At 47.9% G+C, this 26,421-nt stretch overlaps 9 protein-coding genes and 1 non-coding gene across 10 annotated transcripts; 4 read left to right on the forward strand and 6 right to left on the reverse strand.

Annotated features, from left to right (window-relative positions):
• Nucleotides 1-291: 291 nt before the first annotated feature.
• RhiXN_02356 (interferon-induced transmembrane domain-containing protein) lies at nucleotides 292-1,281 on the reverse strand (the record flags this gene model as incomplete). Its single annotated transcript, XM_043322175.1, has 6 exons — nucleotides 292-518; nucleotides 588-734; nucleotides 804-878; nucleotides 948-1,022; nucleotides 1,092-1,166; nucleotides 1,236-1,281. The coding sequence occupies 6 exons, from the start codon at nucleotides 1,279-1,281 to the stop codon at nucleotides 292-294; spliced, it is 645 nt and encodes a 214-aa protein (XP_043187998.1).
• Nucleotides 1,282-3,343: 2,062 nt separating this feature from the next.
• On the forward strand, nucleotides 3,344-5,075 carry RhiXN_02357 (uncharacterized protein; the record flags this gene model as incomplete). The annotated part of the gene is made up of 4 exons (XM_043322176.1): nucleotides 3,344-3,649; nucleotides 3,702-3,791; nucleotides 3,871-4,791; nucleotides 4,848-5,075. 4 exons carry the CDS (start codon nucleotides 3,344-3,346, stop codon nucleotides 5,073-5,075), a joined length of 1,545 nt encoding a protein of 514 aa, XP_043187999.1.
• Nucleotides 5,076-5,919: 844 nt separating this feature from the next.
• RhiXN_12467 lies at nucleotides 5,920-6,018 on the reverse strand. Its single transcript has one exon. It is a non-coding gene; the product is annotated as a tRNA-Leu (tRNA).
• A 1,202-nt stretch (nucleotides 6,019-7,220) lies between these two features.
• RhiXN_02358 (tRNA (5-methylaminomethyl-2-thiouridylate)-methyltransferase) lies at nucleotides 7,221-8,710 on the reverse strand (the record flags this gene model as incomplete). Its single annotated transcript, XM_043322177.1, has 8 exons — nucleotides 7,221-7,338; nucleotides 7,392-7,569; nucleotides 7,650-7,758; nucleotides 7,847-7,962; nucleotides 8,018-8,088; nucleotides 8,150-8,248; nucleotides 8,344-8,438; nucleotides 8,621-8,710. 8 exons carry the CDS (start codon nucleotides 8,708-8,710, stop codon nucleotides 7,221-7,223), a joined length of 876 nt encoding a protein of 291 aa, XP_043188000.1.
• Nucleotides 8,711-8,980: 270 nt separating this feature from the next.
• RhiXN_02359 (centromere protein Scm3) lies at nucleotides 8,981-11,703 on the forward strand (the record flags this gene model as incomplete). The annotated part of the gene is made up of 10 exons (XM_043322178.1): nucleotides 8,981-9,057; nucleotides 9,112-9,199; nucleotides 9,226-9,304; nucleotides 9,355-9,428; nucleotides 9,462-9,859; nucleotides 9,922-10,291; nucleotides 10,433-10,742; nucleotides 10,797-10,818; nucleotides 10,850-10,890; nucleotides 11,543-11,703. The coding sequence occupies 10 exons, from the start codon at nucleotides 8,981-8,983 to the stop codon at nucleotides 11,701-11,703; spliced, it is 1,620 nt and encodes a 539-aa protein (XP_043188001.1).
• Nucleotides 11,704-12,504: 801 nt separating this feature from the next.
• Nucleotides 12,505-12,871, forward strand: RhiXN_02360 (uncharacterized protein; the record flags this gene model as incomplete). Its single annotated transcript, XM_043322179.1, has 2 exons — nucleotides 12,505-12,627; nucleotides 12,686-12,871. The coding sequence occupies 2 exons, from the start codon at nucleotides 12,505-12,507 to the stop codon at nucleotides 12,869-12,871; spliced, it is 309 nt and encodes a 102-aa protein (XP_043188002.1).
• A 2,467-nt stretch (nucleotides 12,872-15,338) lies between these two features.
• RhiXN_02361 (polygalacturonase) lies at nucleotides 15,339-16,607 on the reverse strand (the record flags this gene model as incomplete). The annotated part of the gene is made up of 6 exons (XM_043322180.1): nucleotides 15,339-15,430; nucleotides 15,492-15,579; nucleotides 15,645-16,017; nucleotides 16,079-16,133; nucleotides 16,187-16,396; nucleotides 16,448-16,607. 6 exons carry the CDS (start codon nucleotides 16,605-16,607, stop codon nucleotides 15,339-15,341), a joined length of 978 nt encoding a protein of 325 aa, XP_043188003.1.
• A 1,564-nt stretch (nucleotides 16,608-18,171) lies between these two features.
• Nucleotides 18,172-21,459, reverse strand: RhiXN_02362 (GMC oxidoreductase; the record flags this gene model as incomplete). Its single annotated transcript, XM_043322181.1, has 25 exons — nucleotides 18,172-18,251; nucleotides 18,305-18,363; nucleotides 18,417-18,458; nucleotides 18,534-18,547; nucleotides 18,604-18,640; nucleotides 18,700-18,792; nucleotides 18,845-18,869; nucleotides 18,921-19,033; nucleotides 19,086-19,164; nucleotides 19,220-19,272; nucleotides 19,325-19,433; nucleotides 19,487-19,525; nucleotides 19,578-19,644; nucleotides 19,702-19,964; nucleotides 20,017-20,083; nucleotides 20,151-20,406; nucleotides 20,461-20,648; nucleotides 20,705-20,757; nucleotides 20,810-20,852; nucleotides 20,894-20,949; nucleotides 21,005-21,011; nucleotides 21,068-21,088; nucleotides 21,159-21,200; nucleotides 21,246-21,343; nucleotides 21,399-21,459. The coding sequence occupies 25 exons, from the start codon at nucleotides 21,457-21,459 to the stop codon at nucleotides 18,172-18,174; spliced, it is 1,965 nt and encodes a 654-aa protein (XP_043188004.1).
• Nucleotides 21,460-22,538: 1,079 nt separating this feature from the next.
• RhiXN_02363 (methylenetetrahydrofolate reductase) lies at nucleotides 22,539-24,908 on the forward strand (the record flags this gene model as incomplete). The annotated part of the gene is made up of 10 exons (XM_043322182.1): nucleotides 22,539-22,619; nucleotides 22,670-22,873; nucleotides 22,927-22,970; nucleotides 23,023-23,144; nucleotides 23,204-23,356; nucleotides 23,410-23,493; nucleotides 23,895-24,079; nucleotides 24,141-24,409; nucleotides 24,445-24,511; nucleotides 24,564-24,908. The coding sequence occupies 10 exons, from the start codon at nucleotides 22,539-22,541 to the stop codon at nucleotides 24,906-24,908; spliced, it is 1,554 nt and encodes a 517-aa protein (XP_043188005.1).
• A 340-nt stretch (nucleotides 24,909-25,248) lies between these two features.
• Nucleotides 25,249-26,052, reverse strand: RhiXN_02364 (RAB6B, member RAS oncogene family; the record flags this gene model as incomplete). The annotated part of the gene is made up of 5 exons (XM_043322183.1): nucleotides 25,249-25,411; nucleotides 25,466-25,577; nucleotides 25,644-25,716; nucleotides 25,772-25,892; nucleotides 25,946-26,052. 5 exons carry the CDS (start codon nucleotides 26,050-26,052, stop codon nucleotides 25,249-25,251), a joined length of 576 nt encoding a protein of 191 aa, XP_043188006.1.
• Between the last annotated feature and the right edge of the window lie 369 nt (nucleotides 26,053-26,421).

Consider the following 26,421-nt stretch of genomic DNA (forward strand, 5'->3'; position numbering starts at 1 on the left):
CGATATGGCTTGAGATCCATAGCAGACTCACGGGCTGAGATTAAAGCCACCAAACCGCGAAGATGAGTGCACAATGCCTCCTGATCGTTGTTTTGTACACACGTTCTATAAATACGAAAAGGGAGAGGGGTGGCAGAGGTGTCAGTCACCATTCGTACGCTCAAAGTAAAATCTAGGCACATGCTGCGTAGAAGTCGTAAACATTTGTCACGGTGCAAATAAAGGAAACATGGGCCCACTCTCTAAATTGTTAAGCACTACTTCGTAAGCTAGTCCGATCTATGCCATACATTACGCACCCGCTGAGGAGCCAAACAGCATGTAGTGTGTCGTCAGTGCATATCCATCCTCGACATGAACACTATACGCACAAGCTGAGGTACCGAACGGCACGCATTGTGTCGTCAGCGCATATCCATCCTTGACATGAACACTATACGCACCTCCTGAGGTACCGAACGGCACGCATTGTGTCGTCAGTGCATATCTATCCTCGACATGAACACTATACGCACCCACTGAGGTACCGAACGGCACGCAGTGTGTCGTCAGTACATATCCATCCTCCACACCAGCCCTATACGCACCCGCTGAGGTACCGAACGGCACGCAGTGTGTCGTCAGCGCATATCGATCCTCGACATGAACACTATACGCACCCACTGAGGTACCGAAGGGCACGCATTGTGCCGTCAGTGCGTATCCATCCTCGACATCAATCCTATACGCACCTCCTGAGGTACCAAACGGCATGCAGTGTGTCGTCAGCGCATATCCATCCTTGACATGAACACTATACGCACCTCCTGAGGTACCGAACGGCACGCATTGTGTCGTCAGTGCATATCTATCCTCGACATGAACACTATACGCACCCACTGAGGTACCGAACGGCACGCAGTGTGTCGTCAGTACATATCCATCCTCCACACCAGCCCTATACGCACCCGCTGAGGTACCGAACGGCACGCAGTGTGTCGTCAGCGCATATCGATCCTCGACATGAACACTATACGCACCCACTGAGGTACCGAAGGGCACGCATTGTGCCGTCAGTGCGTATCCATCCTCGACATCAATCCTATACGTACCCACTGATGTACCGGACGGCACACAGTCGATCGTCAGTACAGACCTATGCTTGACATTCATGCAGTACGCACATCCTACATTACCGCATGCAGATTAATTATCTATCGCCAGGTATATTCTCTCTCAGTTTGCTCAATACGCACCGACTTGATTCCCACCGGTATCGAGTATCACGCATTGAACAAGCATTTCTATCGCGAACTTATTTTCACCGAACCTTCTGAAATACAACATGTCAGTATGAAAGCTGTGGGCACACACATCATCTCCAGAAACATCATTCACTTACTGTCTGGTATTGTAGTTCCGAATAATTTACTTGAATATCCATGTACTCGTGGGTCACCGTCTACGTACCTCCTACAGTCCCAAAATTCAGTGCTTCCACCCTTGGCTCAATCACAAACTGTGAATGAATGTACCATCTATTTATTCCCGACCGCCACAACGTCATTAGTACTCAATCACAATGTTAAGATTCATATTTAGCTACGTACTGCCTGCCATGTGGTCCGTTGATGAATACTTTGTCAAGCCTTCATACAATCATTAGCCAATCAATGACCTCGAACCACCGTGCATGTTTTTCGTACTTGTTACTGTAGTAGTTATAATCGGCTCACTCTCTATTCATCAATACCCTGCATCAGACACTGCTGTCTTCTTCAAAAAAATCCCCTACCTGCTATTCGTATGACACGTGTTTAGCTCTGGCGACACGCGCCTCCTTTCTTTGGATAAGTAAGCTATATTTGATTTGTTTACGAAACCATCTGAGACTCACACACTTTTAGGCAGTCCCCCAGTAGGCACCACCAGATTGGGTTGTGAGTACTCACTTCCTAAATGCTATTGATACCGATCAACCATTTGTTAGCATATAGGCTGATAACCGGCATGCCTATTGGTAGCGTACAGAACGTACTTACAAATTGTCTCATTTATCGCGCTCAGATCTATGTGTTAGGATTTTCTACACGACAGCCTAACAGATCGGCGATAAGTGTAATCGAATATATTGTCACGTGGACCTTGAATGTAGGAGACCTACCACCAACTAATGGAATTGTTATTATGACTTCTACATCAAGAAAAGATACGAATAGGATGATAGTAAATGCGATATATACCTTCTGTGAAAGCACGTTGATCAGTCCTTTGCCTCAGCCCCACTCTAAGGCACCCACCATCTATAAATAATGTGAGAAACGAGGTCACACTCATATGGCTTTTGGGAACCCTGACTTTCTGTTCATTGTGAAGTCCGAGTTAGCAGCGAATCTCAAAACCATAGCCGCACACTCGAACGTACGATCTATATTGATATATGGTCCCGGCCTAAGGTCATAACTCCCGATACTGTTGTCATTTGGACATACCCACTGCTCAAAAGTTATCATGCCATGTATAGATACCTCAGTTGGCGCATACTCACATCCTGTTTCCGAACGGACTCAAACTCTTTAGTACATCAGTATGACAATTCACTCACCCTCTGTTGAAGCGTTCCCGACGACCATCGTCAGCACCTAGGTCTTATCTGAAGATTTGCGTACGAACCGCCTATCAACGCTTTAGCTTTCTTCGCTTCAATCATGATCAGGATTAGGGTTTAGTACGCACTCGCTGTACAGATTCGTTGAGACCGATTGTCAATCGGACTGCAAAACCGGATCGCCAAGTCCAAATCCCACTCACTTCCTATATGGGTATATCATATTTTGTCAGGATCATATACTGTTATACACAGAGCTCTATCTTACATCCTTCAGAATACGCGGGGGATTGGGCTAGACTCAGCAAGTCGAAGCGCTTCGTATGTTTTTACATCTCATACCTTTGAACCCTGCATATCGGAAATCGCACAATAATAGAACGATAGGATTATGGTATATAATTATCGGCGATGCTTGATAAATGGGAAATATAGGCGCGAGAGACCGTACCATTGCGAGTAGTCAATTTATATGAGTTATATGATATTCTTGAATGCCTCGACGCTTGGTCGTGATCTGTGCAAGTGTTAGTTATGCGGAGCTATCGACTCACTGGTGAGTGATAGAGAGCAGAACGAGAACCGGAGAGGGCGAGATTATAAATACTCGTGACTTAGAGACTTGCAGCTAATTTACCTCGAGGCAGACCTCGAGGTGACCACCAGGCCGATTCGGGACCGGCCCTGAAGATGGAGACCACAGCTTTAACCCAGTGACCAAACCTGCACGAGCTACATATCCCCTCAAACTGAACCATGCCCACTAATAAACATAAATCTCAATCGCGCCGCTTCGACCCGACCCGCTATGTAGCAGCCGTGATGTATCGATACGCCTTGGCTCCCACTATCCGCGCAATCGGCGCTTCCTCCCGGAGCCAACCAAAGCTTCTATCATTCATCCCGAATAAGCGACAACCAATCCAGGTCGTACTGGACTTTCCTCTGGATTCGAACTGGGATAGCGGAGCACCTCATGAATGGTATACGGGGCAGCCGGAGAAGATTTTTTATAGCCTTGAATATAGAAAGGAAAAGAGCGGAGTTCGACACGAGTTTATCGTGTGTGGTGTTTAAGGATGGCACCCGTTGTCGCTTTGATCGGGCGGCTGAGGATGCCGGTCGTATAAATGCCCCACTTGAAGAAGGAACAAAGTCCAAAGACACTGCACGGATTATAAAAACCGACGACGATCAGAAAGAGGTAGACAGCTCCGAGCTACTGCTCACCCTTTTTTCCCCAACGAGAGAGATTTATCGCTTATCCTTTCCATCTGCCACAGCATAAAGACACACCCACTTGCTGCCTCATAAACCTTTTTATATATAATTGCTACTTCTTCTCTTGGACAATAACCGCATTGCTTGCTGCTCGAAGGGCGGTTGACTGGGATGGATTTGCGCAGTCGGAGGAGACTTGGGCAACGATTGTCAACGATTCTCTCAAACATCTAGCACCGGCTTCCTTGAATCGCTCAAAGGCATCAACTGGAAAAAGGTTCTTAGCCCGGGTTTCGAAGATTGGCAAGTTTGTTGGTTTCAAGCCAAAGCCCTCGTTGCCGGACGCCCCCATGTTCCATAGTCTCGTAGACGGGGCAGAGTCGCATCAAGAGAAGTTCAGTTCGCTCCTTAGGAAACCATTGATCGAGCTTCGCGAGACCATCCGATTATCCATTCGTAACCTTCTCCTTCGGTCCCAGCTAGCATCCACCCTCGAGGAGCAAATCGACAAGGACGTGAGGGACGCCGCAACCCAAGTTATCAGTCTCTCTGCTGTGCGTGCGGCAGGTGAGATGGCCATGAGGGTGATTACAGCACTACATCCAGCAAAACCAGAGAGTTTGGTGTACGCAGGGCTTGAGTGGAGCGACCATTGTGACATCGCATGGGACGTAACATGCGCAGCTGCGGCTGCCGCGGAGTCCGCAAAGGCCGCCCCGGCTGACGGCTGGGTTCAAGAGTGGGATCGAGTATGGCAACTTCAGTGGGATGCGAAAATAACGGCCGGAGATGGTGATCAGAATAGACCTATTGGTCAGAATGCGTGCAGACAAGCCAGAGCAGCATGGCGACGAGAATGGGACCATATGCATTCAGTACGAGAGGAACATATTTCGCAAATAGTAAACAGTATGCAAGAAGGCATTCTTGCAAAGATTCCAGACCTGGACGATGACCGATTGAAGATAGGAGAACGTGCCAAGGTAAATGATATTATGTATAGAATATACACCACCTTACTGATCTACTTGTACGATAGGCTAATGTGGTCAAGCGCCTGTTCATTGATAAGAAAGCGCAGGTCCAAAACGAAGTGCCTCAGCCACCGCTACAAGAATATATTGAGAGCCGGATCGTGAAGCATTGTGAAACGGTACAAAACTTTGGATTTGCTTCCTACGAAGATGGTTTAGAGAAGATTGAAAGTGCCATGCATCAGATATGGATAAAAACTGTTGAAGCTCTACCCGATAAAAATTCGAAGTAATCGCTGGCTTGTACATGTATCACACTATAACTGTATATTGATAGTACTTAAATATGAGATACGGGTGGTCTTGGTCGAACGAGAGAGTGTGGCGTCGATGCGGGAGCTTATGAGCTCGCGTAGCCTACGAAATGTTATACTATTTGACAGAAAGGCGAGGACATGTTGGAGCGTCGTGTGTTCGGCGCTTAGTCTCTATGTATTCGTGCTATACAGGACCACAGAATACCTTCCAAAGAGTTTCCTCTCATTGTGCACATCAATTTTTCTCACTTGCCTCTGGATAAGCCTACGTATACTTTGAATTGATGGCCCTTATCCTTGAAAAAGGCCTAACTACAGGGGAGACGATAGATGTATATATATCACGACGAGCCCACAAAATGCGGAAAATCTGCATATGTGGGATTCACGGCAGCTGCCACCGTACTTGAGCGGTGGTACTAAAATTTCGCTAGAAATGATAATTATATGCTCTACATAGTTAGGAGAGTAATAGTCCAGAAGACTAACGGACGCTCAGTTTTGTGTTTTTTTTTTTGTTATGTTTACGTCCCACAGTGTGATTTATCTGCGAGTATCCATCTTGAACCGAAGTCATTTTACTACTTTCGAAAGTTTCAATAAATTTTTGTATCTCCTGGATTTTTGTATCTCCTGGTATGAGCGATCGTGAAAACTGCCAAGGTGGTGGTTGACCACATGCTCAGTTAGGTCCATTTTGAAGGAAAGGAGGAGAACGAAACTTGAACCAACCCTTCGCGAACTTCATGAATGCGCTATTGAGTACCTATTGTGGGATTTCAATATACCTTATACGACTTTGCACGCTTGACAAAACGGATGACGAGGGTGGGATTCGAACCCACGCTCCGAAGAACTAGATTTCAACTGCCTCACAAGCACCTTAGTCTAGCGCCTTAGACCGCTTGGCTACCTCGCCTTGGCCCTCATTCTAAAGATGACATCCAGGATATACGGCCTTCACGCGAATGTTAAGTGGTCGGATGTTATTCAGTATACATGCCTCCTCGATGGCTTATTTCCTCTTTAGAATCTGGAAAGGGCACCAAATGTGACTATTAGATACTCATCATCCAGGCTCTCATCACAGAAATGCAAAGCTGGAATTTAATTCAGCTCAATTGCAAGCCAGTTGCTTTTCTTAGTTCGGGGAACTCCGTGCTGAACACAAGCTCACCACCTTATCAAGTTCAATTGACACAAAAGAGAATCAAACCAAGTGGAGTTTTGCCACAGAGCTCACGGAGTCTGAAAGACTTGTACTGGGCCGATCAAGCCGGTCTCTATATAGACACTATTTGTCTTTGATTGATTACGGTACTACGATACGACGCTCGTGCGCCTCGCCTTTTCCTTCTATACTACGCACTGCGAGCCTGTTATGCTCGCTTCAGGGGTCCTTATAACTACTGTATGTTTTCTCTGAGAAGTTAGCCCATCCACACCACTGTTACTTGCATGAGGCTTGGTTTGGCCACCCGTCCAGCTCACTCGATAGCGCAGCCCCAGTAGCACCCCGGTTCGGTAGTACCGCCTCTTCCACCCCCATCTCTTCCCGTCCTCTAGTCCTGGGATAAGTGTCGCCTGACAAACGCTTACAATCTGGGGCTCATCAGGACTAGAGCGCATAATGGGCTCGAACTTTTCCTCTGATATTCCAACGGTTATCAACGATAGGTGATGTATAGAATACCCGAGGCCAGATTTACATGTTTGCTATAACATTCATCTATCATTAGCTTGTGTCTTAACGGAAGCAAGCTAATTGAACCACTGCGCGACGCTACTCCAAACAAACTGTGCTTTCTATCTCTCCACACCCAAGACACCAATCCAGATCCCAAGCTGTACCAACCTGGCCCGGTGCAACACCATGAATAGGAGAGTCAAACGAAAGCGAATATATTGTCCCTGATAATTGAGAATAATCAGTCAGCAGCTCGATAGTCAGCGATCCGATTGCTACAAGGTGAGGGGCATTATTGCAGAAGTATCACAAAACTGGACGCATATACCCACACCTTTCGCAATATACCGGAAACAGGCACCATTCGATGTCGAATTTGAGTAAAGACTGGTATTCCCCTCGGGCCCGACGCTTTCTCTGTTGTAATTAAGTAGCTAGAATTGTCCGAAACGCGAAAGCATACCATCTAACTCCATAACCTCATCCTGATCCTGTGAAATCCATTTCCAGTTTGCGAGAGTAACGGATTGGCACATTAGAGCAGGATGATTCCTTTTTAAAAAAAGGTGAATTGATGACCTCGATGCATCACGTATGACACTCACACATCATCGACAACCAAAATAGCTTCCGCAGTTTTCTTCGCCACAAACAATTTCTTTGGTTGGCCAGGAATACGAGCATTTTGACCGATGGTAAGTGTGTGCAACCCTTTATGTTCGCCCACTTGCTTCATGCTAGGGTAAAGAAGTATAGGGCCGCTGGAGGGAGGTATATATTCTGCTGCATAGATGCATTAATACTCATTAGAGGTGGGCAGAATGAAAACTTGCATAAGAATTGATCAAACTTTCTCCGTTCACCGACAAAGCACAGTCCCATGCTTTCCCCTCTCTCGGCCGTTGGGAGCCGCATCTCTTGAGCCAGGGCTCTAATTCTAGGTTTTGTGAGGTCGGATAGGGGGAAGAGTGTCTATATGCGAAACACGAGTAAGGCATCAGCGAATGTGTCGTACGCTGTGGTATTGTTGGGTGTGGGGTACATTCATAGGACGACTTACCCTTTTGAGTTTGCTTTCTCTGACACTTGATAGGTAGTACGTTTGATCTTTGTTTGGATCATCGGAACGCATCAACCTTGGTCTCCCGTGGTAGTACGCAATCCTTGCATAGTGGCCTATTTGGCCTCAGTAAGAGGCAACGACCAAGATGACTACAGATAATGCATTTACCTGTCGCTAGCCAAGTATTCTCATCGTTCGGGGGAATGATCGATTCAAACAAAGCACCAAACTTGATCTCGCTGTTCCAGAAAGCTCAGAATTACGACCAGACGTCATCCATCACTAGCAAATGTGGCGTACCGGTTACAAAACACGTCAGGATTCGGCGTCCTTCTCGTTTGCCCAGGCGTCGAGGGCAGGTGTGAATACCCGGGTCCAATATTGTCGAGAAAAATCTTTCTAATTGTAGTAAATAAACTAATGACCGGTTAAGAGGTGGGAAAATTACTTACGAGCTCGTAAGGAATACCGATATGCTGGCATACGCGCTTCACATCTTCCCAATCTTCTCCCACTCGCATCCCACGTCTGAGCCAGTCTCGTCACGGGTGTCCCAGTTGCGCATGAATACCGCTGATATTTGGAGGTCCTAAAGAGGGGGTCGATTAGAGTTAGTAGGGATGGATGTGTTGTGGAGTGCTTGCTTTGCGATCTCGTTTTAAAAGCGCTGCTGTGACGGAAGAGTCTACTCCGCCAGACATGGCCACCACCACTACCGCACGGGGACAGAAACAGTCAACTAGAGATTGAGGTTTTAGGAGTGAAGCTCACCTTTGCTACCCAGCGGTGGGACCAAATCAGACCGCGTCGCACTCGTTCCGAGTCTCCTCCCGTGGCGCACGAGCCGAGTATCAAGCACATTTAACTTAAAGCGCACTAAACGATATGTCAGTGGTTTACAGATAGATGAGTCAGCCCCTCAATTCTATAGTACCTTGACTACCACCGCCAAGTGGTCGGATACACAAGTCCCATATCCCATACCTTCCAAGTTGTCGAAACATTCACGATCCAGTAATTTTGATCACCCGATCACTCTCTGTATTTGCAAAGCAATATCCTGCCACGTGACCTCTGTTTTGGATCACGTGGCTCACGCAGTGATTTCCATTCAGTACACACTACGCAACGATGAACGACCGCCGGCGGAGTAGGGCAGAGTTACGCAAGGGAGCTCCTGCATTCGTGGATGACGCCAATACAGGACGGTAGGTGCAAATTTAATATATTTAATTGGTCTAGTGTTTACTGTGGATAAATAGACGGACAGGGAAATTCATCCCTACAGTTCAACTGGATGAGGATGGATTCGAATCGATTGAAGGGCTATTTGGTAGCCAGGCCTATGCCGTCGATGCTCCTAAACAACGAGCAAGGAAGAAGCGGCTACCGTGGTGGAGTACAGCTATATCGAGGAGGAAGAGGAAGAAGGAGAGAGCATGGAGTTGACCCGCAGTAGGTCCCTTCCCATCATCCTCACCATGACCTTGCTGATGGTAGTACAGTAGCCGAAAATGAAGATGATATGGACGACTACGATATTCCCGAGGTCCAGCGTGCGTCTTGTGCTCATTCCGTCGTTCGTTGGTCGCTCACTTGATATTGTTTACAGCCGCTCCAGCACCTGTGCGACGACCGGTCGTACACAGGTCCTCGCCTATCATGGACGATCACGTTCCCTCTCCTCAACGATTCTCCCAATCTTCGCAATCCACACGAGCAAGGGCTCCGCTTAATTCCGCGACGGAGTCACAGTCTCATGCGGAGCTCGTCGCCTATTGCACCTGACCCCGAACCAGAGGAGGAAGAGGAAGAGGAGGAACCCGAGCCACAGCCTGAACCGGAGAAGAGCAGGAGACGAACGATCTCAAGGAGGTCCACGCTCGGGAATGGTGATCATAGCGTGGACATGGAGTTGGACGAACCCACTCTGTCCGTGGTACAGGAGCAGGACGAGGAAATCGATGTTGATGTTGGATCGCCACCTCCCCCACCACCTCCCCTCCAAAGGTCGTCAAGAAGGAGAAGCTATCGCTCCTGCGGAGAAACCCTCTTCCTCGTCGGGCAACAAGTCCAACCGCCGCCTCGTCTGTTAACAAGCCTGCTTCCAAGACTGCCCAACCACCAGCCCGCACTCTCACACCGACCCCGCCGCCACCTGCGAACGATGATATGGAGGAAGAAATTGCCAATGGCTTAGCACAGCTGGATGCCGGAGGACGAAGAGGACGAGCCAGAACCCGAGCCTCCCGCCAAATCCGGCGCAAAAGCCAAGGGCAGGCCAAAGGGCAAGGGCAACGCCAAAGAAAAGAGGCCGAGATGAGGAAGAGGACGGCCAAAAATCACCCAAGAAGCCTAGAGCAGGAAAGGGCAAGGAGAATGCGAATGCGAGGGAAACCACTGTTGAGCCTGTGGGTCGGAGGAAAAAGCGCGATTTCAGTGGTATGTTCTATTTACTGTGCTAGGCTGATTGGTCCTGATATCGACTTCTTACCTCGCTTTCCTTCTCGCCATCGCCTAACCTCGCTCATATTCCGATCCAAAGCAAACACACCCCAACGTGCGACGCTCCCAACGTGAAAGATTTTCTCCCTGGAGTGGTGGCGCGGTGAAAAGTTCGTCTACGGGCGCTCTCCAGATCCAGAAGAAGGCCCACTACTCGTTCCCCTCATCCGCGCCATTGAACGACCTCCCAAACCCCGCAGCCGCACTATCCAAAAAGGTACCCAAGAAAGGCGGAAGGAAGACCAAGGTAAAAAAGAAGAGGAAGACCAGGAGCTGGGAGAGGTGGGCGTCTTTGGTGCGCCAAGGACGCAAGAGGATGGGCTGGACGAAGAAACCGAGGAGCTCGGGGTTGTCATGGACTATGCGACCGGGAGGGAAGTTGAACGACGTGAGTATCTCGTTCTCCCCCTTGGCCAAGTACAGGTACTAACCGCTTCCTCAGGAATCGCATTCCCGGTGCTCGAGTGACTTTAGTCCTTCTGAAGGTCCATTCAGCTTCCAGAAGATTTTTGGAGATTCGGATTACTTTGCTGCTGGTGTGATGAAGATACCGGTTGGCGGGGAGGAAGCCGAATAGGCCGAGTAAAGAGAACACATTCGTAAGTGCCTATCCATTTTGGTCGAGTTCAATATGGCAAATTTGTCGGGCTGGACCAAACATCATTTTTTCCACGATAAATTTCGGGTGCCAATCGCTAACTTTTTTTCCAGGCTTTTTACTGTGTATCTGGAGCTGTCGAGGTCAAAGTCCACAAGAGCACGTTTACATCGCTCCGGTGGGATGTTTTTGGCTCCGAGAGGTAAGTTGGCCATTTCTGGTACTCTCCGACGTCATAAGCACGTTGCCGCCGGCTCGTCCATGTGGTTTCTGGGCTGGACCTGATTGGTGACAAGGTGGAGATGGGCTAGGCCAAATGGATACAGCACTAGTCCCCTCTGGTCCAGACACGGCACTGGCCCAATGAAGTTGGGGCAGTCGACCGTTGTAGCCTGTAGGGGGGATAGCAGAGACAAGTCGTGTGGGGGACACGCCCAGGATGGTTCAGGTATCAAGGCCCGCGCGACTCGTTGCCTAATCCACCCACGTTCACACCTTCCATATACCCAAGCGCTGTCCAGTTTCAGCTACTCTCGAAACACCCTCCTCAATCTCTCACGAACTAGATTCGAGCTGACTTATTCTTCTAGGCAACGTATACACCATCGCCAATATATCACAACGCGATGCCTACATCTTCTTTGCCCAGTCACGCAAGGTGCTCGATGATTCGGAGGAGCCGCCGCCACTCCCGCGTGAGAAAGAGAGCTTGCCGACCAAGGCAAAGGCAAAAGTCGTGGCGAAGAAGTAAGGCGGCGTTGGATCTGGTTCGGCAAGACGGAGATATGTGTGCACGGGCTCGGTTTTCAATCAAGCATGGTTGGCTTGGCGTTGTGCGTTGCTTGAAGATCGTTTGCCTACTTTCAGGGATGCATAGTGTATTGTATGATTATTTTCTCGTATATGCGATGTGCGCTGCAACTTGTAGGATACAAATATGTTTTCTTTTCCTTTTTTATTTGGTTCCTAGTTACCTGTTTGACTCTCTAGTATATATATGTCAATGACACCTACGAATTTTAAACATAGGAATGAACTGGCTTGGGGATCTCGACATTGTGAGTTACGACCCGGATCGAACCAAACTTGATATCTATGCTATAGCGCTGCCGTATACTGGATATAGTATTACGACATATTTTTCAGACACCGATACTATTTTTATCAAGGTCGTGCATCTACAGGGAGATTGCTCCAGCATTCTGAATTTAAAGCCAGAGATCACCAACCTGCGGCTGCACCTGGAAGATCGACTTTTATTGTCGTACCTTGCCAGCCAACACAAGTGATCGGACTGATCATCACGGAGTTACTGAGAAGTTATCTCCATTTGGTTGGAATGTGGTTGGCTATATGGGAGTGGTGTGGCTCCGCGGACTACCTCGAGCGACCGGTACCCGGCCCAGGAAACCGGCGCTTGTGAGACCACGGTGGCACGTGGCTATCGCCTGTCCCGTGTGGCTACGAATATCGACCACGTCCCGCCCGCAGACGAGTCGAGCAACGGGTTGTTGTCTTTTCTTCCTAGCCTCATTCCCTGCTACCACGCGCGATGTCGGGCGCAGGAGGCCTCTGCCCGACCCTCGAGTCGTACTCACGCCTGGGCAACTCCGGCTCGGGAGTCTCCCCACTTGTCGGTGTTTTCGCTCGCCTTTGTGGTGGCAGTATTCCCCATGTAGGATTACCCGCATACATCGAAAGATCTCGGCTCTAGGCTCTAGGCTCAGCAATAGCAAAATACCATTCAGAATTTAGAAATGCAGCGCAAGCTCTCTAATTTGAATGTCGAAAATATTCTTCAAGTGGCCGCTGGATTTGCTCATGCTACTGAAGCTGTTCCCTACCAGTTTGTGAATTCCCGGCCCTTCCTCACGCTGCCATTTACTTTCAATTGCCCACTTCCTGCGAAATCATTATAGGCTCATCTTTGAGCCATTACTTACATCAAAACATCAATTCTGGCATAGATAGCACACTGCAACAACCACACGTCCCATTGCAAAACCAGTAAAGGTATGATTTTTGCGTATTCACTGATCTTTACGACTAACGCAATATCTTATCTAGCCTGCGATCGTCTGTATCCTCTGAACGCGCTTTTTGTCAAGTAAATTGGCATGCACGCGTGAACATAACAAGATCTCCGCAGAGCACATGGAGAATTATGGGTCCTCAAGCACTCGCTGCATCGCCGTCGTGCAGACGATACTAACCAACACTGTATAAGGTTAAAATACTGAAAATAAAAATGTGTGTTTAAGTAGAAATTGAGCTGAAATCAAGGTCGATATATGCTAACTTTAAATTTCAATTCTCCCTTAGTCTGATTCACTGAGGAAGGCATACTGACGTTGTAGTTTTTCGATCGAATTATACTGAAAAAAAATCTTTTACTTACATACTGATTTTCAAGATCTTATCACACCACAGTGCAAAGTTTGGATTTTATGTCTCATATTATTGAACCAGTAGATATTGAGAGCAGCGACTCCCAATCCGAGTAGATTAGAGATACCCATGTAACTACATGTCCTATTCAAATAATCAACTGGCAACCTTTCACTTTCCGGTATGTGTCAGCAAGAAATCCCGTGCCTCGCGTGCTTCTCGTCTTTGGTCCCTGCCTCATTTCATCCCGTCTTGTCTCACGGAAGCACCACACATGGCGTTGCCGACTCTCAACGACACAAACTAAGCACAAAGAAACTGAGGAAGAAAATTTGCAAAGAATCGAGGGCTTGACTCCCAATGATTTGATGATATACCCCTTGCTTCCTCGTTCTGTACTATTTTTTTTTGTCTTTCAGAATGGTTATATCTCGCTTGTTTCGACTAATTTATGCGTATACCCGAATGGCTACTTGGCCTCGGGCCGGCCCATACAAGAAAGGAAAATGAAAGTATATCAAATGAGGAAATACGCATACGACCAGGACTGGCGGATAGAAGAAGGGCGAGGGACCGAGGAGGCGGAACGCCGAACCGGGGTGTCACCAGGGCCGAGCCACCGAGCGAGCTGGGCGGACGGCCAAACTCGGTCGTATACCAATAGAAAAGATGCGAGTGGGAATCACAGAAAAAGGGACGAGAGATTGCAGTAAGTAGTAAGGAAGGGAGATGGACAAGGCGCGCAAGCACCGGAACGCGGTACTATAAGCAACACACAAATACGATACATAGTCCGTGAAAAATGGTACCGGCTCCGGCCTGATCGGCCCAGTACACGCTTCACGGCCCCCGCAGGCTCCGTCGCAAAACTCCACGAATATCACACCTACAGATTGAATCAGGTTACCTACCCTCATTTTAGATTCATTTCTACCAGAATTTCTCCCTCAACGAATCGATCGAAGACTACTTCTTGCTATTCCTGCATCTGCCACGGTTGTCGTCAGGCATCGCCCACCCGACCTACGCGTGAGTTCTGCTCGCCTCTCAGTACCTCAGAGACTATCCAGTGTATGATGTGGTGTGCCGGATCCCCTAGCCCATATTCGGGGTCTGACGATAATCTGTAATAACGGACCTCGCGACATCCGGATTTCCGAGACCTAAATTTTCCGGACAAGACGGCAGAGATAGAGACTTAGTCTAGGCGCGCTCGTGACGTGATGCGGTATAAATGTGCATACATATAAGATATATGAACACGGTAGTGGAAACAGACATATAAGGGAGAAACACAGACATCGACTACGATGGGAAACAGACCGGGGAAGGTGGGAGAATACAGAAACAAGGTGAGGAACCAATAGCGGGTAGTCGCGACATGAGCTCCGGCTAGTCCTCCCTACGGGGCCCCGAAAATCTCGGGAGCGCTCCGGGACTCGCTATTGTCAGCGAGCATTCCGGAGCGTTTGGTATGACGCTCGGAAGGGCTCGTGGAGTGCTCTCAAGTCCTCGCCGAGCAATCCGGATTCGTCGGATCCTAACGAGGAGGCTCCCAAAACCGGAGCACTTCAGAGCGCTCCCGGGTTTTTGGGGCCCCCGTAGAGCTGGTTGTGCAACTGCGCAGGCTACGATGCACAACGCTCTATTTGTGGGGGCTGACGGGAGGGAGGAGCGAAAACCCATATTCCCACTCCATTGATATTGGCTATTGGTTCGTGATCTGCTACCTGCATTTAGCTGAGGCTATACGCTCGATCCTGTCCTCGTGTCCCGACTCTTTTGTGTAGCGGCGACTGCTTGCAGTGGGTTCGGACACGAGCAGAGAGCATAAACTCAGGCATTAACGAGCCGATAGGCCTTGTTGGATAGCTGGACTTAGCTGCGCTCTGGAGTACCGGGAACTGGTCGTCATATTCTCAAGAAATGTATCAATCAAGAGTCATTCCGGTTCGAGAATTTGAATAATACATGTAAACTCAAACTCGGACTTTAGCATTAGAAACTTCCGCCCTTAATTCCGGAGTACCTAAACTTGGAATCGGCGGCCTTTCCTCCAGTAACACTCAGTTTTGACCAGTCCCAGGTGCCTAGTAAAAACGTAGCGTTAGCCTATTTGTGAAAGCATGCCCAAACCAATCTTGTTCTCACCGGAGCACTTGGATCCGCAGTTAACGGCGACCCGTTGGGCTTTATCGATGACAGCAATCTTATTGTTACTTCCGGTGAAATTAATGCCCTAAAAAGATAGTGCATGAATGACCTCAACTATCGTATACATTTGGGCGTTAACTTAGTACTTACGGACATCGACACGCCATTTCCTGGGGACCCCAAAGTCGTAGGATAACCTTGATCGATGATTATTCCAAATCTCCTCAACCCTGTTCCAGTATTACCAGAATATGTGATATCGGAAACTGCTGCGTTTGTGGCATCCTTCTTGGTCTTGATGCGCAGGGCTTGATCGTTGTTCACAATTTGGTTGTCGAGAATTTTAATTCCTTTAACCGTTGCGTCCGAGGAGATCGAACCAATGGATATCCCATGGCCACCACTGCAATAGTTGCGTTGAAATATTATATTCGAACCTTTGTTAATAGCAATACAATCGTCTTGATTGTAAATCTTGCTATCCTCGATAGTCAAATCGGTAGTCGAGGCATCGAATCCATCCCTAAACAAGACCAAATGATTCAAGCCGATATCTATATTGACCATAGGCATGGAATACTCACGTGTTGTGGCCGGCAGCTTTGCCGCCCGACTTGTTATTTGGTTGATCCCCGGCAGCTTGAAATGGCACTCATTAGTTCGCATCCAATAATTGAGCGGATAAAGCTTACAGTTATCAATCGTAAGTTTCGACATAACTAGTTTGGCGGGATTCGAGATACTATAGGTATGGGCGGGAGAGTTGAGCACCTTGACATTTGTGTAGGTCCCCGACATCTTAATCTTCATCATCGGGTGGGGTTTAGTGGCCCCTCCGTTCCCACCTTGGCCATCCCAGTACGAGGGCCCTTGTCCATCAAAGGTGTGCCCGTTGCCGTTGACTAACTTCAATTAGTGGGTGGTATTATACAGATACACAGAGAGGAGCTAACAAGTAATACCCTTTCCGGTAATTTGGAAGAGTGGGCCCCCCCAATTGGCTACCTCAAACTTGATATCACCTTGTAGATTGACTGAGTATTCTCGAGCAGGCTGAGTGCAAAGGTCTTGCCGGCTGGGACGGTGAAACCCTTGATATTTATGGTGGTGCATTTCTGGGCTGCAGAAACATCATTAAGTGAGGATATAGTTCCGGTACAACGACCGATTGGAGAAGCAGTTGCCAGCAACGGAGCAAGTGCAAGCACACCGAGGGGGAGGTAATGCATGAGCTGAAAGGCCTAAAAGTAGAGAAGGAATGAGAGGGGTACTGGTATAGGCTAATACTGGAGAACTGTGGAACCCGAGTTGATGCATGGCTACGAGCGATGTGTTCCCTTAAATACTAACGGTACGACACCACAAGGCCTGCTCTCATCTCTCATGAGCCCCGACCCCGGCCCGCTCATGAACCGCCGTACGTGATAGTGCTAAACATATGACCAGAGCACTCGAAGTTTGAGAGCTCTGCCGAACTTGTAGCCTCCATGGGAATTACCATAATTTACCCGAGATCGAGTTATCAATGACCTTGGTTGAGGCCTGTGTATCTCAGAGGTACCCAATAGGACTTTCAGAGAAGCACTTACAAGTGTATGTATGTTCCAAGGATTACTTGTCATTACTGGCCGTGGATTATACTTAGAACCATACCAAGGAGCATCTATTACGAAAGGCCATGATTCTTAGCTAAATTAACATGCCATGCCTGATCACTTGTCCAGTCAGCCTGGGGAATCGGCATGAATTATCTTCCCCTTAACGTACATTTAGACGTGGCACGGTACTTAGCGAAGTATAGGACTGCGCCAGCTGAGGTTTTTCGTAGCCTGATAGCCTACGTTTGCTGTTCGGAGAAGCCACCTGACTTGCAGCCCATATGGAGTATACGTGTAATTGTTAATAAGCCTTCACATAGCTACATCTGGGGGTTTCCAGTACCCACACTCCTTGGCGAGCTTTCGGTGATGGCTGTGACTCGCAGAGCTAAATTGAAACTTCTGCAATGTATACTTGATCCCAAAATTTAAACAAATCATAGAAAATTAGTTATGTAAGACCCGGTCAAATTGGCCTGCTGTAGGTCCGTGCTACGGCTAATTCCGTCTGGTATTTTCCACTCGCATAGGAGTCCAGAATTCAGAATGGAGCCCATGAGATTGATACCCCATTGGCATGGTTCATTCAAGTGGCACGCTGGTCCATAGTTCAATTAAAATCTTCAACTCCTTTACCATATTTACTGTTGATATGTGACGAGAGGCTTATGCAGTCTATGATCACAGACCCACAATGTTCAATCGAGGACAACTCGTTCGAACACTCTTCGAAAGCAATGGAGCTGGTAAGTACTCAGAATCTCCATTCTCCACTTTTTACATATCCTTGTTGTGAACTATGAGGTCGGCGGATTTGGCTGTCTCACAAGCTGACTACGTCTTCTGGCTGAAGTAGGGAGTAGGCGCCAAGTTCTTTCCTGATTTTACGGCACATATTAATGTTATAAATTCAGATATAAAGTTTTTTTGAATTTCAGGCAATCTTTTGTAGCATACAAGCACTCAGCCTTGGTGGATGAAGTGGCTCAGATAGCAAACGCATTCAGTGGTTCCAATACAGAATCGATCGAGACAATGGAAATCTTGATATCTTAACTCATTTGATGCTCTTGTCGTATTCAAATTTGCTGGCCGGACGCTTGGGTGCTCTGCGCTTGCTGTTGCTTGGTAGAGGCACGGCGCATGATGGGAATATGAGCTGCAGCCTTTGGATCAGCATACACCTGAGTTCTCAGTTGACACTTGACTTACGGTTCGTGATTGTGAGACCCAGCTCCTCAGCAATGAGCTCGGCGCACTTCTCTCCACATCTAGTTGGGTCGATTAGTGATGTTCTTTGGAGGAGGACCGTTGCAGTGCTTACAGGAGGGCAGAGCTGTAAGTATTGGTTCCAAGGTTGTCGGGGCTGCAAAAATAACAAGGAACGAAGAGAAAACTCGATTAATAACCTATAAGCCTAATAAAGGAAAGGTGCCCGAACCAGAGAGAGAGGTCCTATTAAGATTAACTTTATTAGCTGAGATCAAATCAGGATAGATTGGGTAACTTACGCCAACTTTCAGGTTAGTTGTACCATAAACATTCAGGCTAGTTAGACGAACTAGATAAGCAAGGGTACTAAGAACCAAAGAAAGAGTAATTCCTACCGAGGATCAAGGACACCCTCTTGGTCGCGTGGTTTCATCGCACAAGTTCCAAGGCTGTGCCATGTGGTCTCAACGTGGTCGCGCACCCAGTTGCTATGAAAAATGGTTAGTCGACAACGATGTGGGAATGAATGCGGGGGCTTACTCGATAGCTTCGTCATCTTCCTTGCCTAAGAAACTTTAGTTAGAGCCGAATGCAGAAAAATATGGATGAAACGTACTATATTTGATTTCATCGACTATACGCCTCTCTCCAGGAGCCAGAGGCTTACGAGGTTTAGACCAGGTGCCCATGTGAATACCGACAGTAAGTTGGCCAGCAGGCATGTACTCCCTGACATCATGCTTAAGAAAACCAAACAATTATTACGCATACAAGAACGTACTTTGCGGTTTGGAGATCAACATCTTCACATGCCGCGGGTGAGTCAGGGTGGAAGTGGGGGTGAAGAGAGGTAAGCTCCCCTGCGGGATTGTTTAGTGATCGATAATGCATGGAATAAGCGGAAAGGAAGCATACCTCGGTACGCGTCCATCCGGCGTGCTACCTCGCGAACCTTCTTATAAGACCATCTATACGTGTGCATATTGAGCAACTGGATAGTTGGTCCCGTACAGTACTCACCTAATTGGCGCAACATCAGCCTCATGGTTAAGGAAACCACTATCAAAGATGGGGTCCGCATAAGGATCGCTGCTTGAGATATGGATAGAGCCTCGCGAGAATGGATACTCTATGAAAGATTGTGAATAAGACGCGCGCCGGCCTACAGTCTTACGGACACACCGAGATATTGGAACATTGAGAAATACTTTCCAGGGGGAACTATAATAATCGAGAAGTTAGATGAGCCGGGCCACAAGCCGTGTCTGCTGACCGAGAGTATGATCGCCGAAGAACCCGTTGACAATACTGGCGAACATGACTGGTTTATCGGGTTTATCCTACATTCCATCGTTAAACTCCGGCTAAACCCGTGGCCACACACATATTGCCTTTACCTTGAAATATGAATCCCATGCTTTTTGGAATGCGGGCCCCATTTCCTTCAACTCTTCCTCGGTGGGCCTGATTTTGAATCCAGCATCAATACCATTAGATGCCGCGGGTCCCTTGCCAGTGGCGGCGTGTAGTCGCATCCATTCTTCTTGTACTTTGGGGTCACCGCGGAGCCAGTCGTCAGCAGTAGGCTCACTAGCGCGAGCGCGGAAGACGGAGAAGGTAGTGTAATGGTCCTGGTATTGTTTTCCGACACCCGGTAGATCTAGGGAACTGGTATTTAGTCGACCCCTGTATGCTGGTGATAGGGCACTTACCAACGAGGGTCTTGACGCCAGCTTTATCAAGTATGTCCTTTCCGCCGATGCCAGAGCGTTCCAAAATCTACCATAGCTGATCAGTGGAGAATAATAATACGGGAGTCAAGACCCGTACCTGGGGGGTAGATAACGTTCCGGAGGTCAAAACCACCATCTTGCGAGCTTTTACGATAGTCTCCACCGTCTTGGTTTGACCATGATCCCTGGAATAGATGTCGGTCAGGAACAGTCGCAGGGTATGGAGCGCTAACTTGCCTAGAGTTTACATAGGCAACACCGACCGCCTTGTTGCCCTCAAAGATAACACGGGCAACTTTGGAGTTGCAGCGCAAGTGGAGGTTACTTTGTTCTGCCATTATGGGATGAACATATGCGGATGCAGCATCGCTAGAATTAGAGATTGGTAAATTGTTGAGCAGAAGAGATAGAGTGTTCAGATACCTTCTACGCCCGGTATCCTTATTAATCCATTTTGCCCAAATCTCAGCCGCGTGTGATTGTTGGCAGTCTTGAAGGTCGTCAGTCAAAGGAATCCCGACAGCCGTCGAAGCGCGCAAGAAATCTTGGGCAATAGGCGCAACCCATCCACCATTGGAAATTGCAACAGGTCCGTCAAACCCATGGGTATCCTGCCAAATGGAGATAGCTTAGAGGAAGTGACGGAAGGAATGAACACGGAGCTTACATTGTTGCATGGCTTCTGATAGTTCTCAAGGCGCTTCATCAGGGGCAACAGATCTTCCAAGTGCGCATTAAGTCCGGTCCCGTAGATGAACAGAATGAAACTTACCTTGATAATTCCAGCCTTCGGTCTTGAAGTCATCTATATCGGCCTTGTGAGTATGTATTCTTAAAGATCTAGATAAATACCCACTCCAGTCTGAGCAGAGGCGCGGGTGTACATTTGGAAGTTAATTGAGCTTCCGCCGCCTGATTATATACTCAGTATACACTGCATTTGGGTTAACCCTGAATAACAACGTACCAAGCACCTACAATATAACATTAGTCAGAAAGAAGATACCGAATGGAACGGAGCGGAACATACCTTTGCACAAGGGACAATAGTCTTCGGCCACGGAGATGTGATGACTTGTTAGTATCATAGTAGAAGTGGGCCTTGTCCGATTCGAGTAAACGCATATTGCGAGGGTAGACGGCGGAGTTGAAACCATGGGGTCCTACGCAACAATTGAGTGGCAAGCACGAGAAGAGCGATAGCTCACATACGTCGATGTTGTTGGGGCCATACTCAATAACATGACCTGTAAGTTGGGGTCCGCTTTGGCCAAACGGCCGGCGACCACGCAACCCGCGGGTCCACCTACACTCCCAGATAGGTCAGCATAGCCAGTGTATATGCGCATTCAAGAACGAACCTCCCGCGACGATGACATCGACCTCCTGGGGCTCAGGTTTAGGGACTCTGAATGGTTGCATAGTAAAGAGGAGTCAAGGACAAGATCTGGAGTATGTTGGCCGTGTACCAAGCTCTTAAATTATCGCCTGATGAGTGGAGGGTCTTTGCTATGTCAACTTGCCACTATCACCAAGCTCCACTAAGAAGAGCTGGGTCACCTGCCATAATACCAAGCAGCGCAGAGACTTCAATATAGGTCCAGCCTGAGACGGGACCCGGACCGCCGAATTTCGATCAAAAATGGAAGTTGTTAAGACGCCGCGTGGTGATTCATGATGTTACATGATCCTTTGGGTTTAGGATGCGGAAGTTGTAGTACTTTAAGTATATATTAGTAGTCGCGATTGCGCCTGGAAGACAGGGTCGCGGTGTTAGGTCATTTGTAGAGGCTGAACGCCGGCTGAGAAGCAATATACCAGTGCAATGCATATCAGAAAAGCAAATGAATAACGTTAGCGAGCGGGTCGAACAAAATGTCTTTGTCTCATTGACTCGGAAGTTCGACCCGGGAATTCTTTGACGGGACCGAGCTTCATGAAGTCCTGACAAATGCCGGGCTATGGTCAAAACGGCAGATGCGAGTCCTTCTCTGCGCATCAACGCATGTTGGAGTGGGATGAAATGCTCTGTTGGAGGTAGGTTTACCACAGACTTCGAGTAGTTGCTAGTTGTTCGGTTACCTGAGGGTCTCATGGTGTCGAGTTGTTTCGGTCACATATTTCAAGTGTCCTGAAAGACAGATGATGAATTTCCCTAACCCGTACTAGGAAAGTGATTTATTCATTAGTGGAGAGTATCATAAAATGTATCGAGGGATGTACTGTGTGTCATAGATCTGAGGCTTTCGAGAGGTTTGTCATCAAAGCATTGCAAGAAGATATCATGGCCCTGAAATCAGAGGACAAAGACAAGATAATCGATCAGAGATTCACCAAATTCCCGACGCGCTTGGACCGGGCCCCACATGGTGAAGTCGAGTGATGGTGGCCAACGTAGCGAGATGGACGTAGGTCACGTGTCTACTGGACGCTGGGATCAATTGCGACATCACTCCTTAATACTCTCTTCGGACTTCGGCTTCTTCAGACTGATCGACCACATGAAATTATCAGAAAAACTGCAAATATACATCGATGCACCATATTTTACTTTTGAATTCTTCCCACCTCGCACAGAACAAGTATGCCCCGTATTGACTGGACATGATTCGAATTGACAATATTGGAATAGGGATACTCGAATCTTCTGACTCGAATCACCGGTCTAGCGAGTTTGAAGCCCATTGCTGCTAGTGTGACTTGGGGAGCTGGCGGCTCAACGAGAGACCGGAGCCTAGACCTGGCAGCGTTCTGTCAAGCAGAGAATGGACTAGATACCATCCTGCATTTGACATGCACGAATATGGAAAAGGGAACAATCGACGAGGCGTTGACGGTACGTTTACAACTGTCCAGTATTATAGTATTAAATAGGCCTGACCGGGGTAGACCGCAATGGAAAAAGGTGTAAGCACTACTGGCACTTCGAGGAGGTGTGCATTTAGTTCTGACCCACATCCTTGATATTTGACCTATTTTTACCAGATCCTCCCAGAGGCGAGGAGTACTGGATTCCTACCGACCCCGGTTCCAACACGCGGAAGATTTGGTTACGTACATCAAGCAGCACCCAAAGTTTGGAAATCATTTCTGTATTGGTGTGGCGGGTAAGCGATACCATGTAGCTCATGCCTTCGTCAGCTGATCTTTTTGGGTATGTGTACAGGATATCCAGATGGACATAGTGAAGGCGGCAGTGAAGAAGAACAGCTAACGCATCTCAAACGGAAGGTTGAAGCCGGTGCGGAATTTATCATCACACAGCTTTTCTACGATGTGGAAAAGTTCAAATCGTGGCTTCGAAAAGTACGAAATACGGGTGAGTTAAACTGTATCTCAGAAGCAACAGCCCTTGCTCAATCCGTTAGTTAGGTATCCGTACCAGTAATACCTGGAATGATGCCCCTACAAACGTACGCAACTTTTACCCGGATGACAGATTTATGCAAAGCTACGGTACCTCAACATATCCAAGCCAATCTAGACGCCATCAAGGTAATTCATCTTTGAATGACTCTATCGTATTCAGCCCCGGGTTGATTCTAGCACGATGATCAATTGGTAAAGAATATGGCGCAAGCCTGGCGGTTTCTATGATACGGAGTATTCTAGTAGACGGAGATGTCAAAGGAGTGCATTTTTGTACCCTAAATCTTGAGAAGAGTGTTCGAAAAATCCTAGACGAGTTAGGATGGACGCACGGAACACACCATCCCAACCAAATTATCACGGTAAGCACCTTTATTTCATAGATACAAAAGTTAAACAATACCCAAAATATGTTAGGATGCGAGCCAATCTCCACACATCTTGCCTGCACCAGCAGATGCCCCTCACCCCGTGACATTTACGATCAGCCCTTGAGGCAACTCAACATGCCGCGACCTCTCTAGCAGAACACACCCGGACCGGAACACTCCGGACGGCGGCTGAGGCCATTAATAGCGGCTGGGACGACTTCCCCAACGGCCGGTTCGGTGACTCCAAGAGTCCCGCATTCGGAGCCGTCGACCCATGGGATGGAGGAGGACTGGGTGTTCCGGTGCGTTTCGCAGTTGTAAGATTATGTGATCGAGTGATCGAAGAGTTGTTTTGATTGCTAGCCGCATGTAGCCATCTCTCAATGGGGCCGCCCTACAACAGAACAAGATCTAGCTGACCTGTTTCTTGCATACTTAAACCATAAAGCACCCACAACACCCTTCTCCCCGACTCCCCTTTCAGACGAATCCATCACCATTCTACCTCATCTCATATCGCTCACTTCGAAAGGTCTCTGGACCGTGGCATCTCAGCCAGCCGTGGATGGTATCTTATCGAGCGACCCGGTCGTAGGATGGGGCCCGAAAGACGGACGAGTCTTCCAGAAATCGTTTGTTGAGTTCTTTGCGACCGAAGAAGAGTTAGTGAAGTTGCCAAAGCTATTGAAGATTCGGGAGACGGATGGGTCACTTTTTTCGCGGGGAACAATGATGTGAGTGCTTTCAAGGTGCCGGTTGTGAGGCAAAGTTGAAATAAATATGCAGGACGGATTCTTATCGAATATCCCAGATAGCGGTAGTAACGCGGTAACCTGGGGCGTTTTTCCAGGCCAGGAAATTGCTCAGCCGACAATCATTGATCGGGATTCATTCCTTGCTTGGAAGGCAAGTATTTATACATGGACCATGCGAGAAATTGCAATTGAGTATATGGAACAGGATGACGCGTTTATGATATGGCACGACTTTGGGCTGTGCTATTCTCCCGACTCGCCAACACGCAAGTTGCTCGAAAATGTGACAAAGACGCGCTGGCTAGTGAGCATCGTGCATCACGATTACAAAGACCCGAACGCGTTGTGGGATTTCTTGGCAAAGCATCTCAACTAGGCCTCGTGTAATTATTGACATAAAATTAGTGATTGAAGCATAAATATCGAAACAAAGCTCGGAATTTTCGGCTTTCGGTACACACCAGATTAAGTCCAAAAGTCTAATCCGTAGCTGTATTATGTATAAAAGAATAGGACACAATAGTGTTACATACACATGAATAACCACAAGATATGAATCTCGTCCCTCAGTCATACCGAGCCGTAAGTAGTTTAGCAAGCACATGTCGCAGCCTCAGGGACTTCAGGAGCCTGTGCGTTGACATTCACCTCTGAATTGACGTAACAAAGGAAGGGGTTAGCACCCACCCCCACAAGGAAACTATGGAAATTACGCACTATTCGCCCCATCCGTTTGTTCCGTCTTTCTCCATGCCCGGAAGGCTCATGGCAATTTTTTTGAACAGTGTTTTAACGTTATGTCCCGCCTTGGCAGATGTTTCCATAAACATAATGTTGAGTTCGTTGGCTCGTTGGGTTGCTTCTTCCATGGTGACTTGTCTATAGAAATTGTCAGGAATGAAAGGCACGAAGTGGATGTGAACGGTACCGTACCGCTTGTCGGAGAGATCAGCCTTGTTTCCAACTAGAACGATAATAACATCTGTGCCCCTCTCGGAACGAACGTCGTCAATCCATTTGCTGGTCGACATAAAGGAGGCTCGGTCTGACACGTGAAGGGGAAATTAATATTATCCATCCAGGCACGGACAACGACTAAGCGCCGACTCACTGGTAATGTCATATACAACAATGGCCACGGACGAGTCGCGAATATAAGACGGAATAAGGGAGCGGAAGCGTTCCTGTAATAATTACGGCATAAATACGCGAACAATCGGGAGGAAACTTGAGCCGAACCTGGCCAGCTGTGTCCCATAACTGCAGTCGCACAGTTCGGTCGTCGAGGTACATAGTCTTGCTCAAGAAATCGATTCCAATAGTGGCCTGGTATGTGTTATCAAACGTGTCGTACATGAACCTGGATATAATAGCTTTAACTATCTGAAAAGCAAAGTCTATAGTCGTACGTACCGCGTGATAAGTGAGGTTTTGCCCACAGATTGGTCTCCCAAGAGCACAATCTTGGTGCGCTTGAGGGGGGCAGAGGTGAAGTCAGCAGTTGCGGGCGTGCCAGACATCGTGGACGAAACGAGTCGAATAGACGTGAACGAGGTGGTCGTGTAATTATAGGGACCGAATGAGGGAATCAGTCACGAGGAGCCGCCAGAAGCGCCGGGCGCTCGCTCGCTCTCGGCTCGCTGCATATTCGCTTCCCAATAGTCGCACAATTGACTCACACAATACATCCACAACAAAAACTCACACCTCGAAAAAATCCCAGTATATTTAAAACCACAGCGCTTACATTCCGAATCAATTACCCAAAGACAAAAACAAATGAGACGCATATTTTAGCCCATTCGAACTTCTATCGCTCGAGCTCCTCGACCGCTCTACGTATAATCTATCAGCCCTGCCAGTACAACTTCTCAATCAGACATTGCTTA

The sequence above is a fragment of the Rhizoctonia solani genome, chromosome 16 (assembly GCF_016906535.1).
Source record: "Rhizoctonia solani chromosome 16, complete sequence".
In the NCBI taxonomy this organism is placed as follows: domain Eukaryota; kingdom Fungi; phylum Basidiomycota; class Agaricomycetes; order Cantharellales; family Ceratobasidiaceae; genus Rhizoctonia; species Rhizoctonia solani.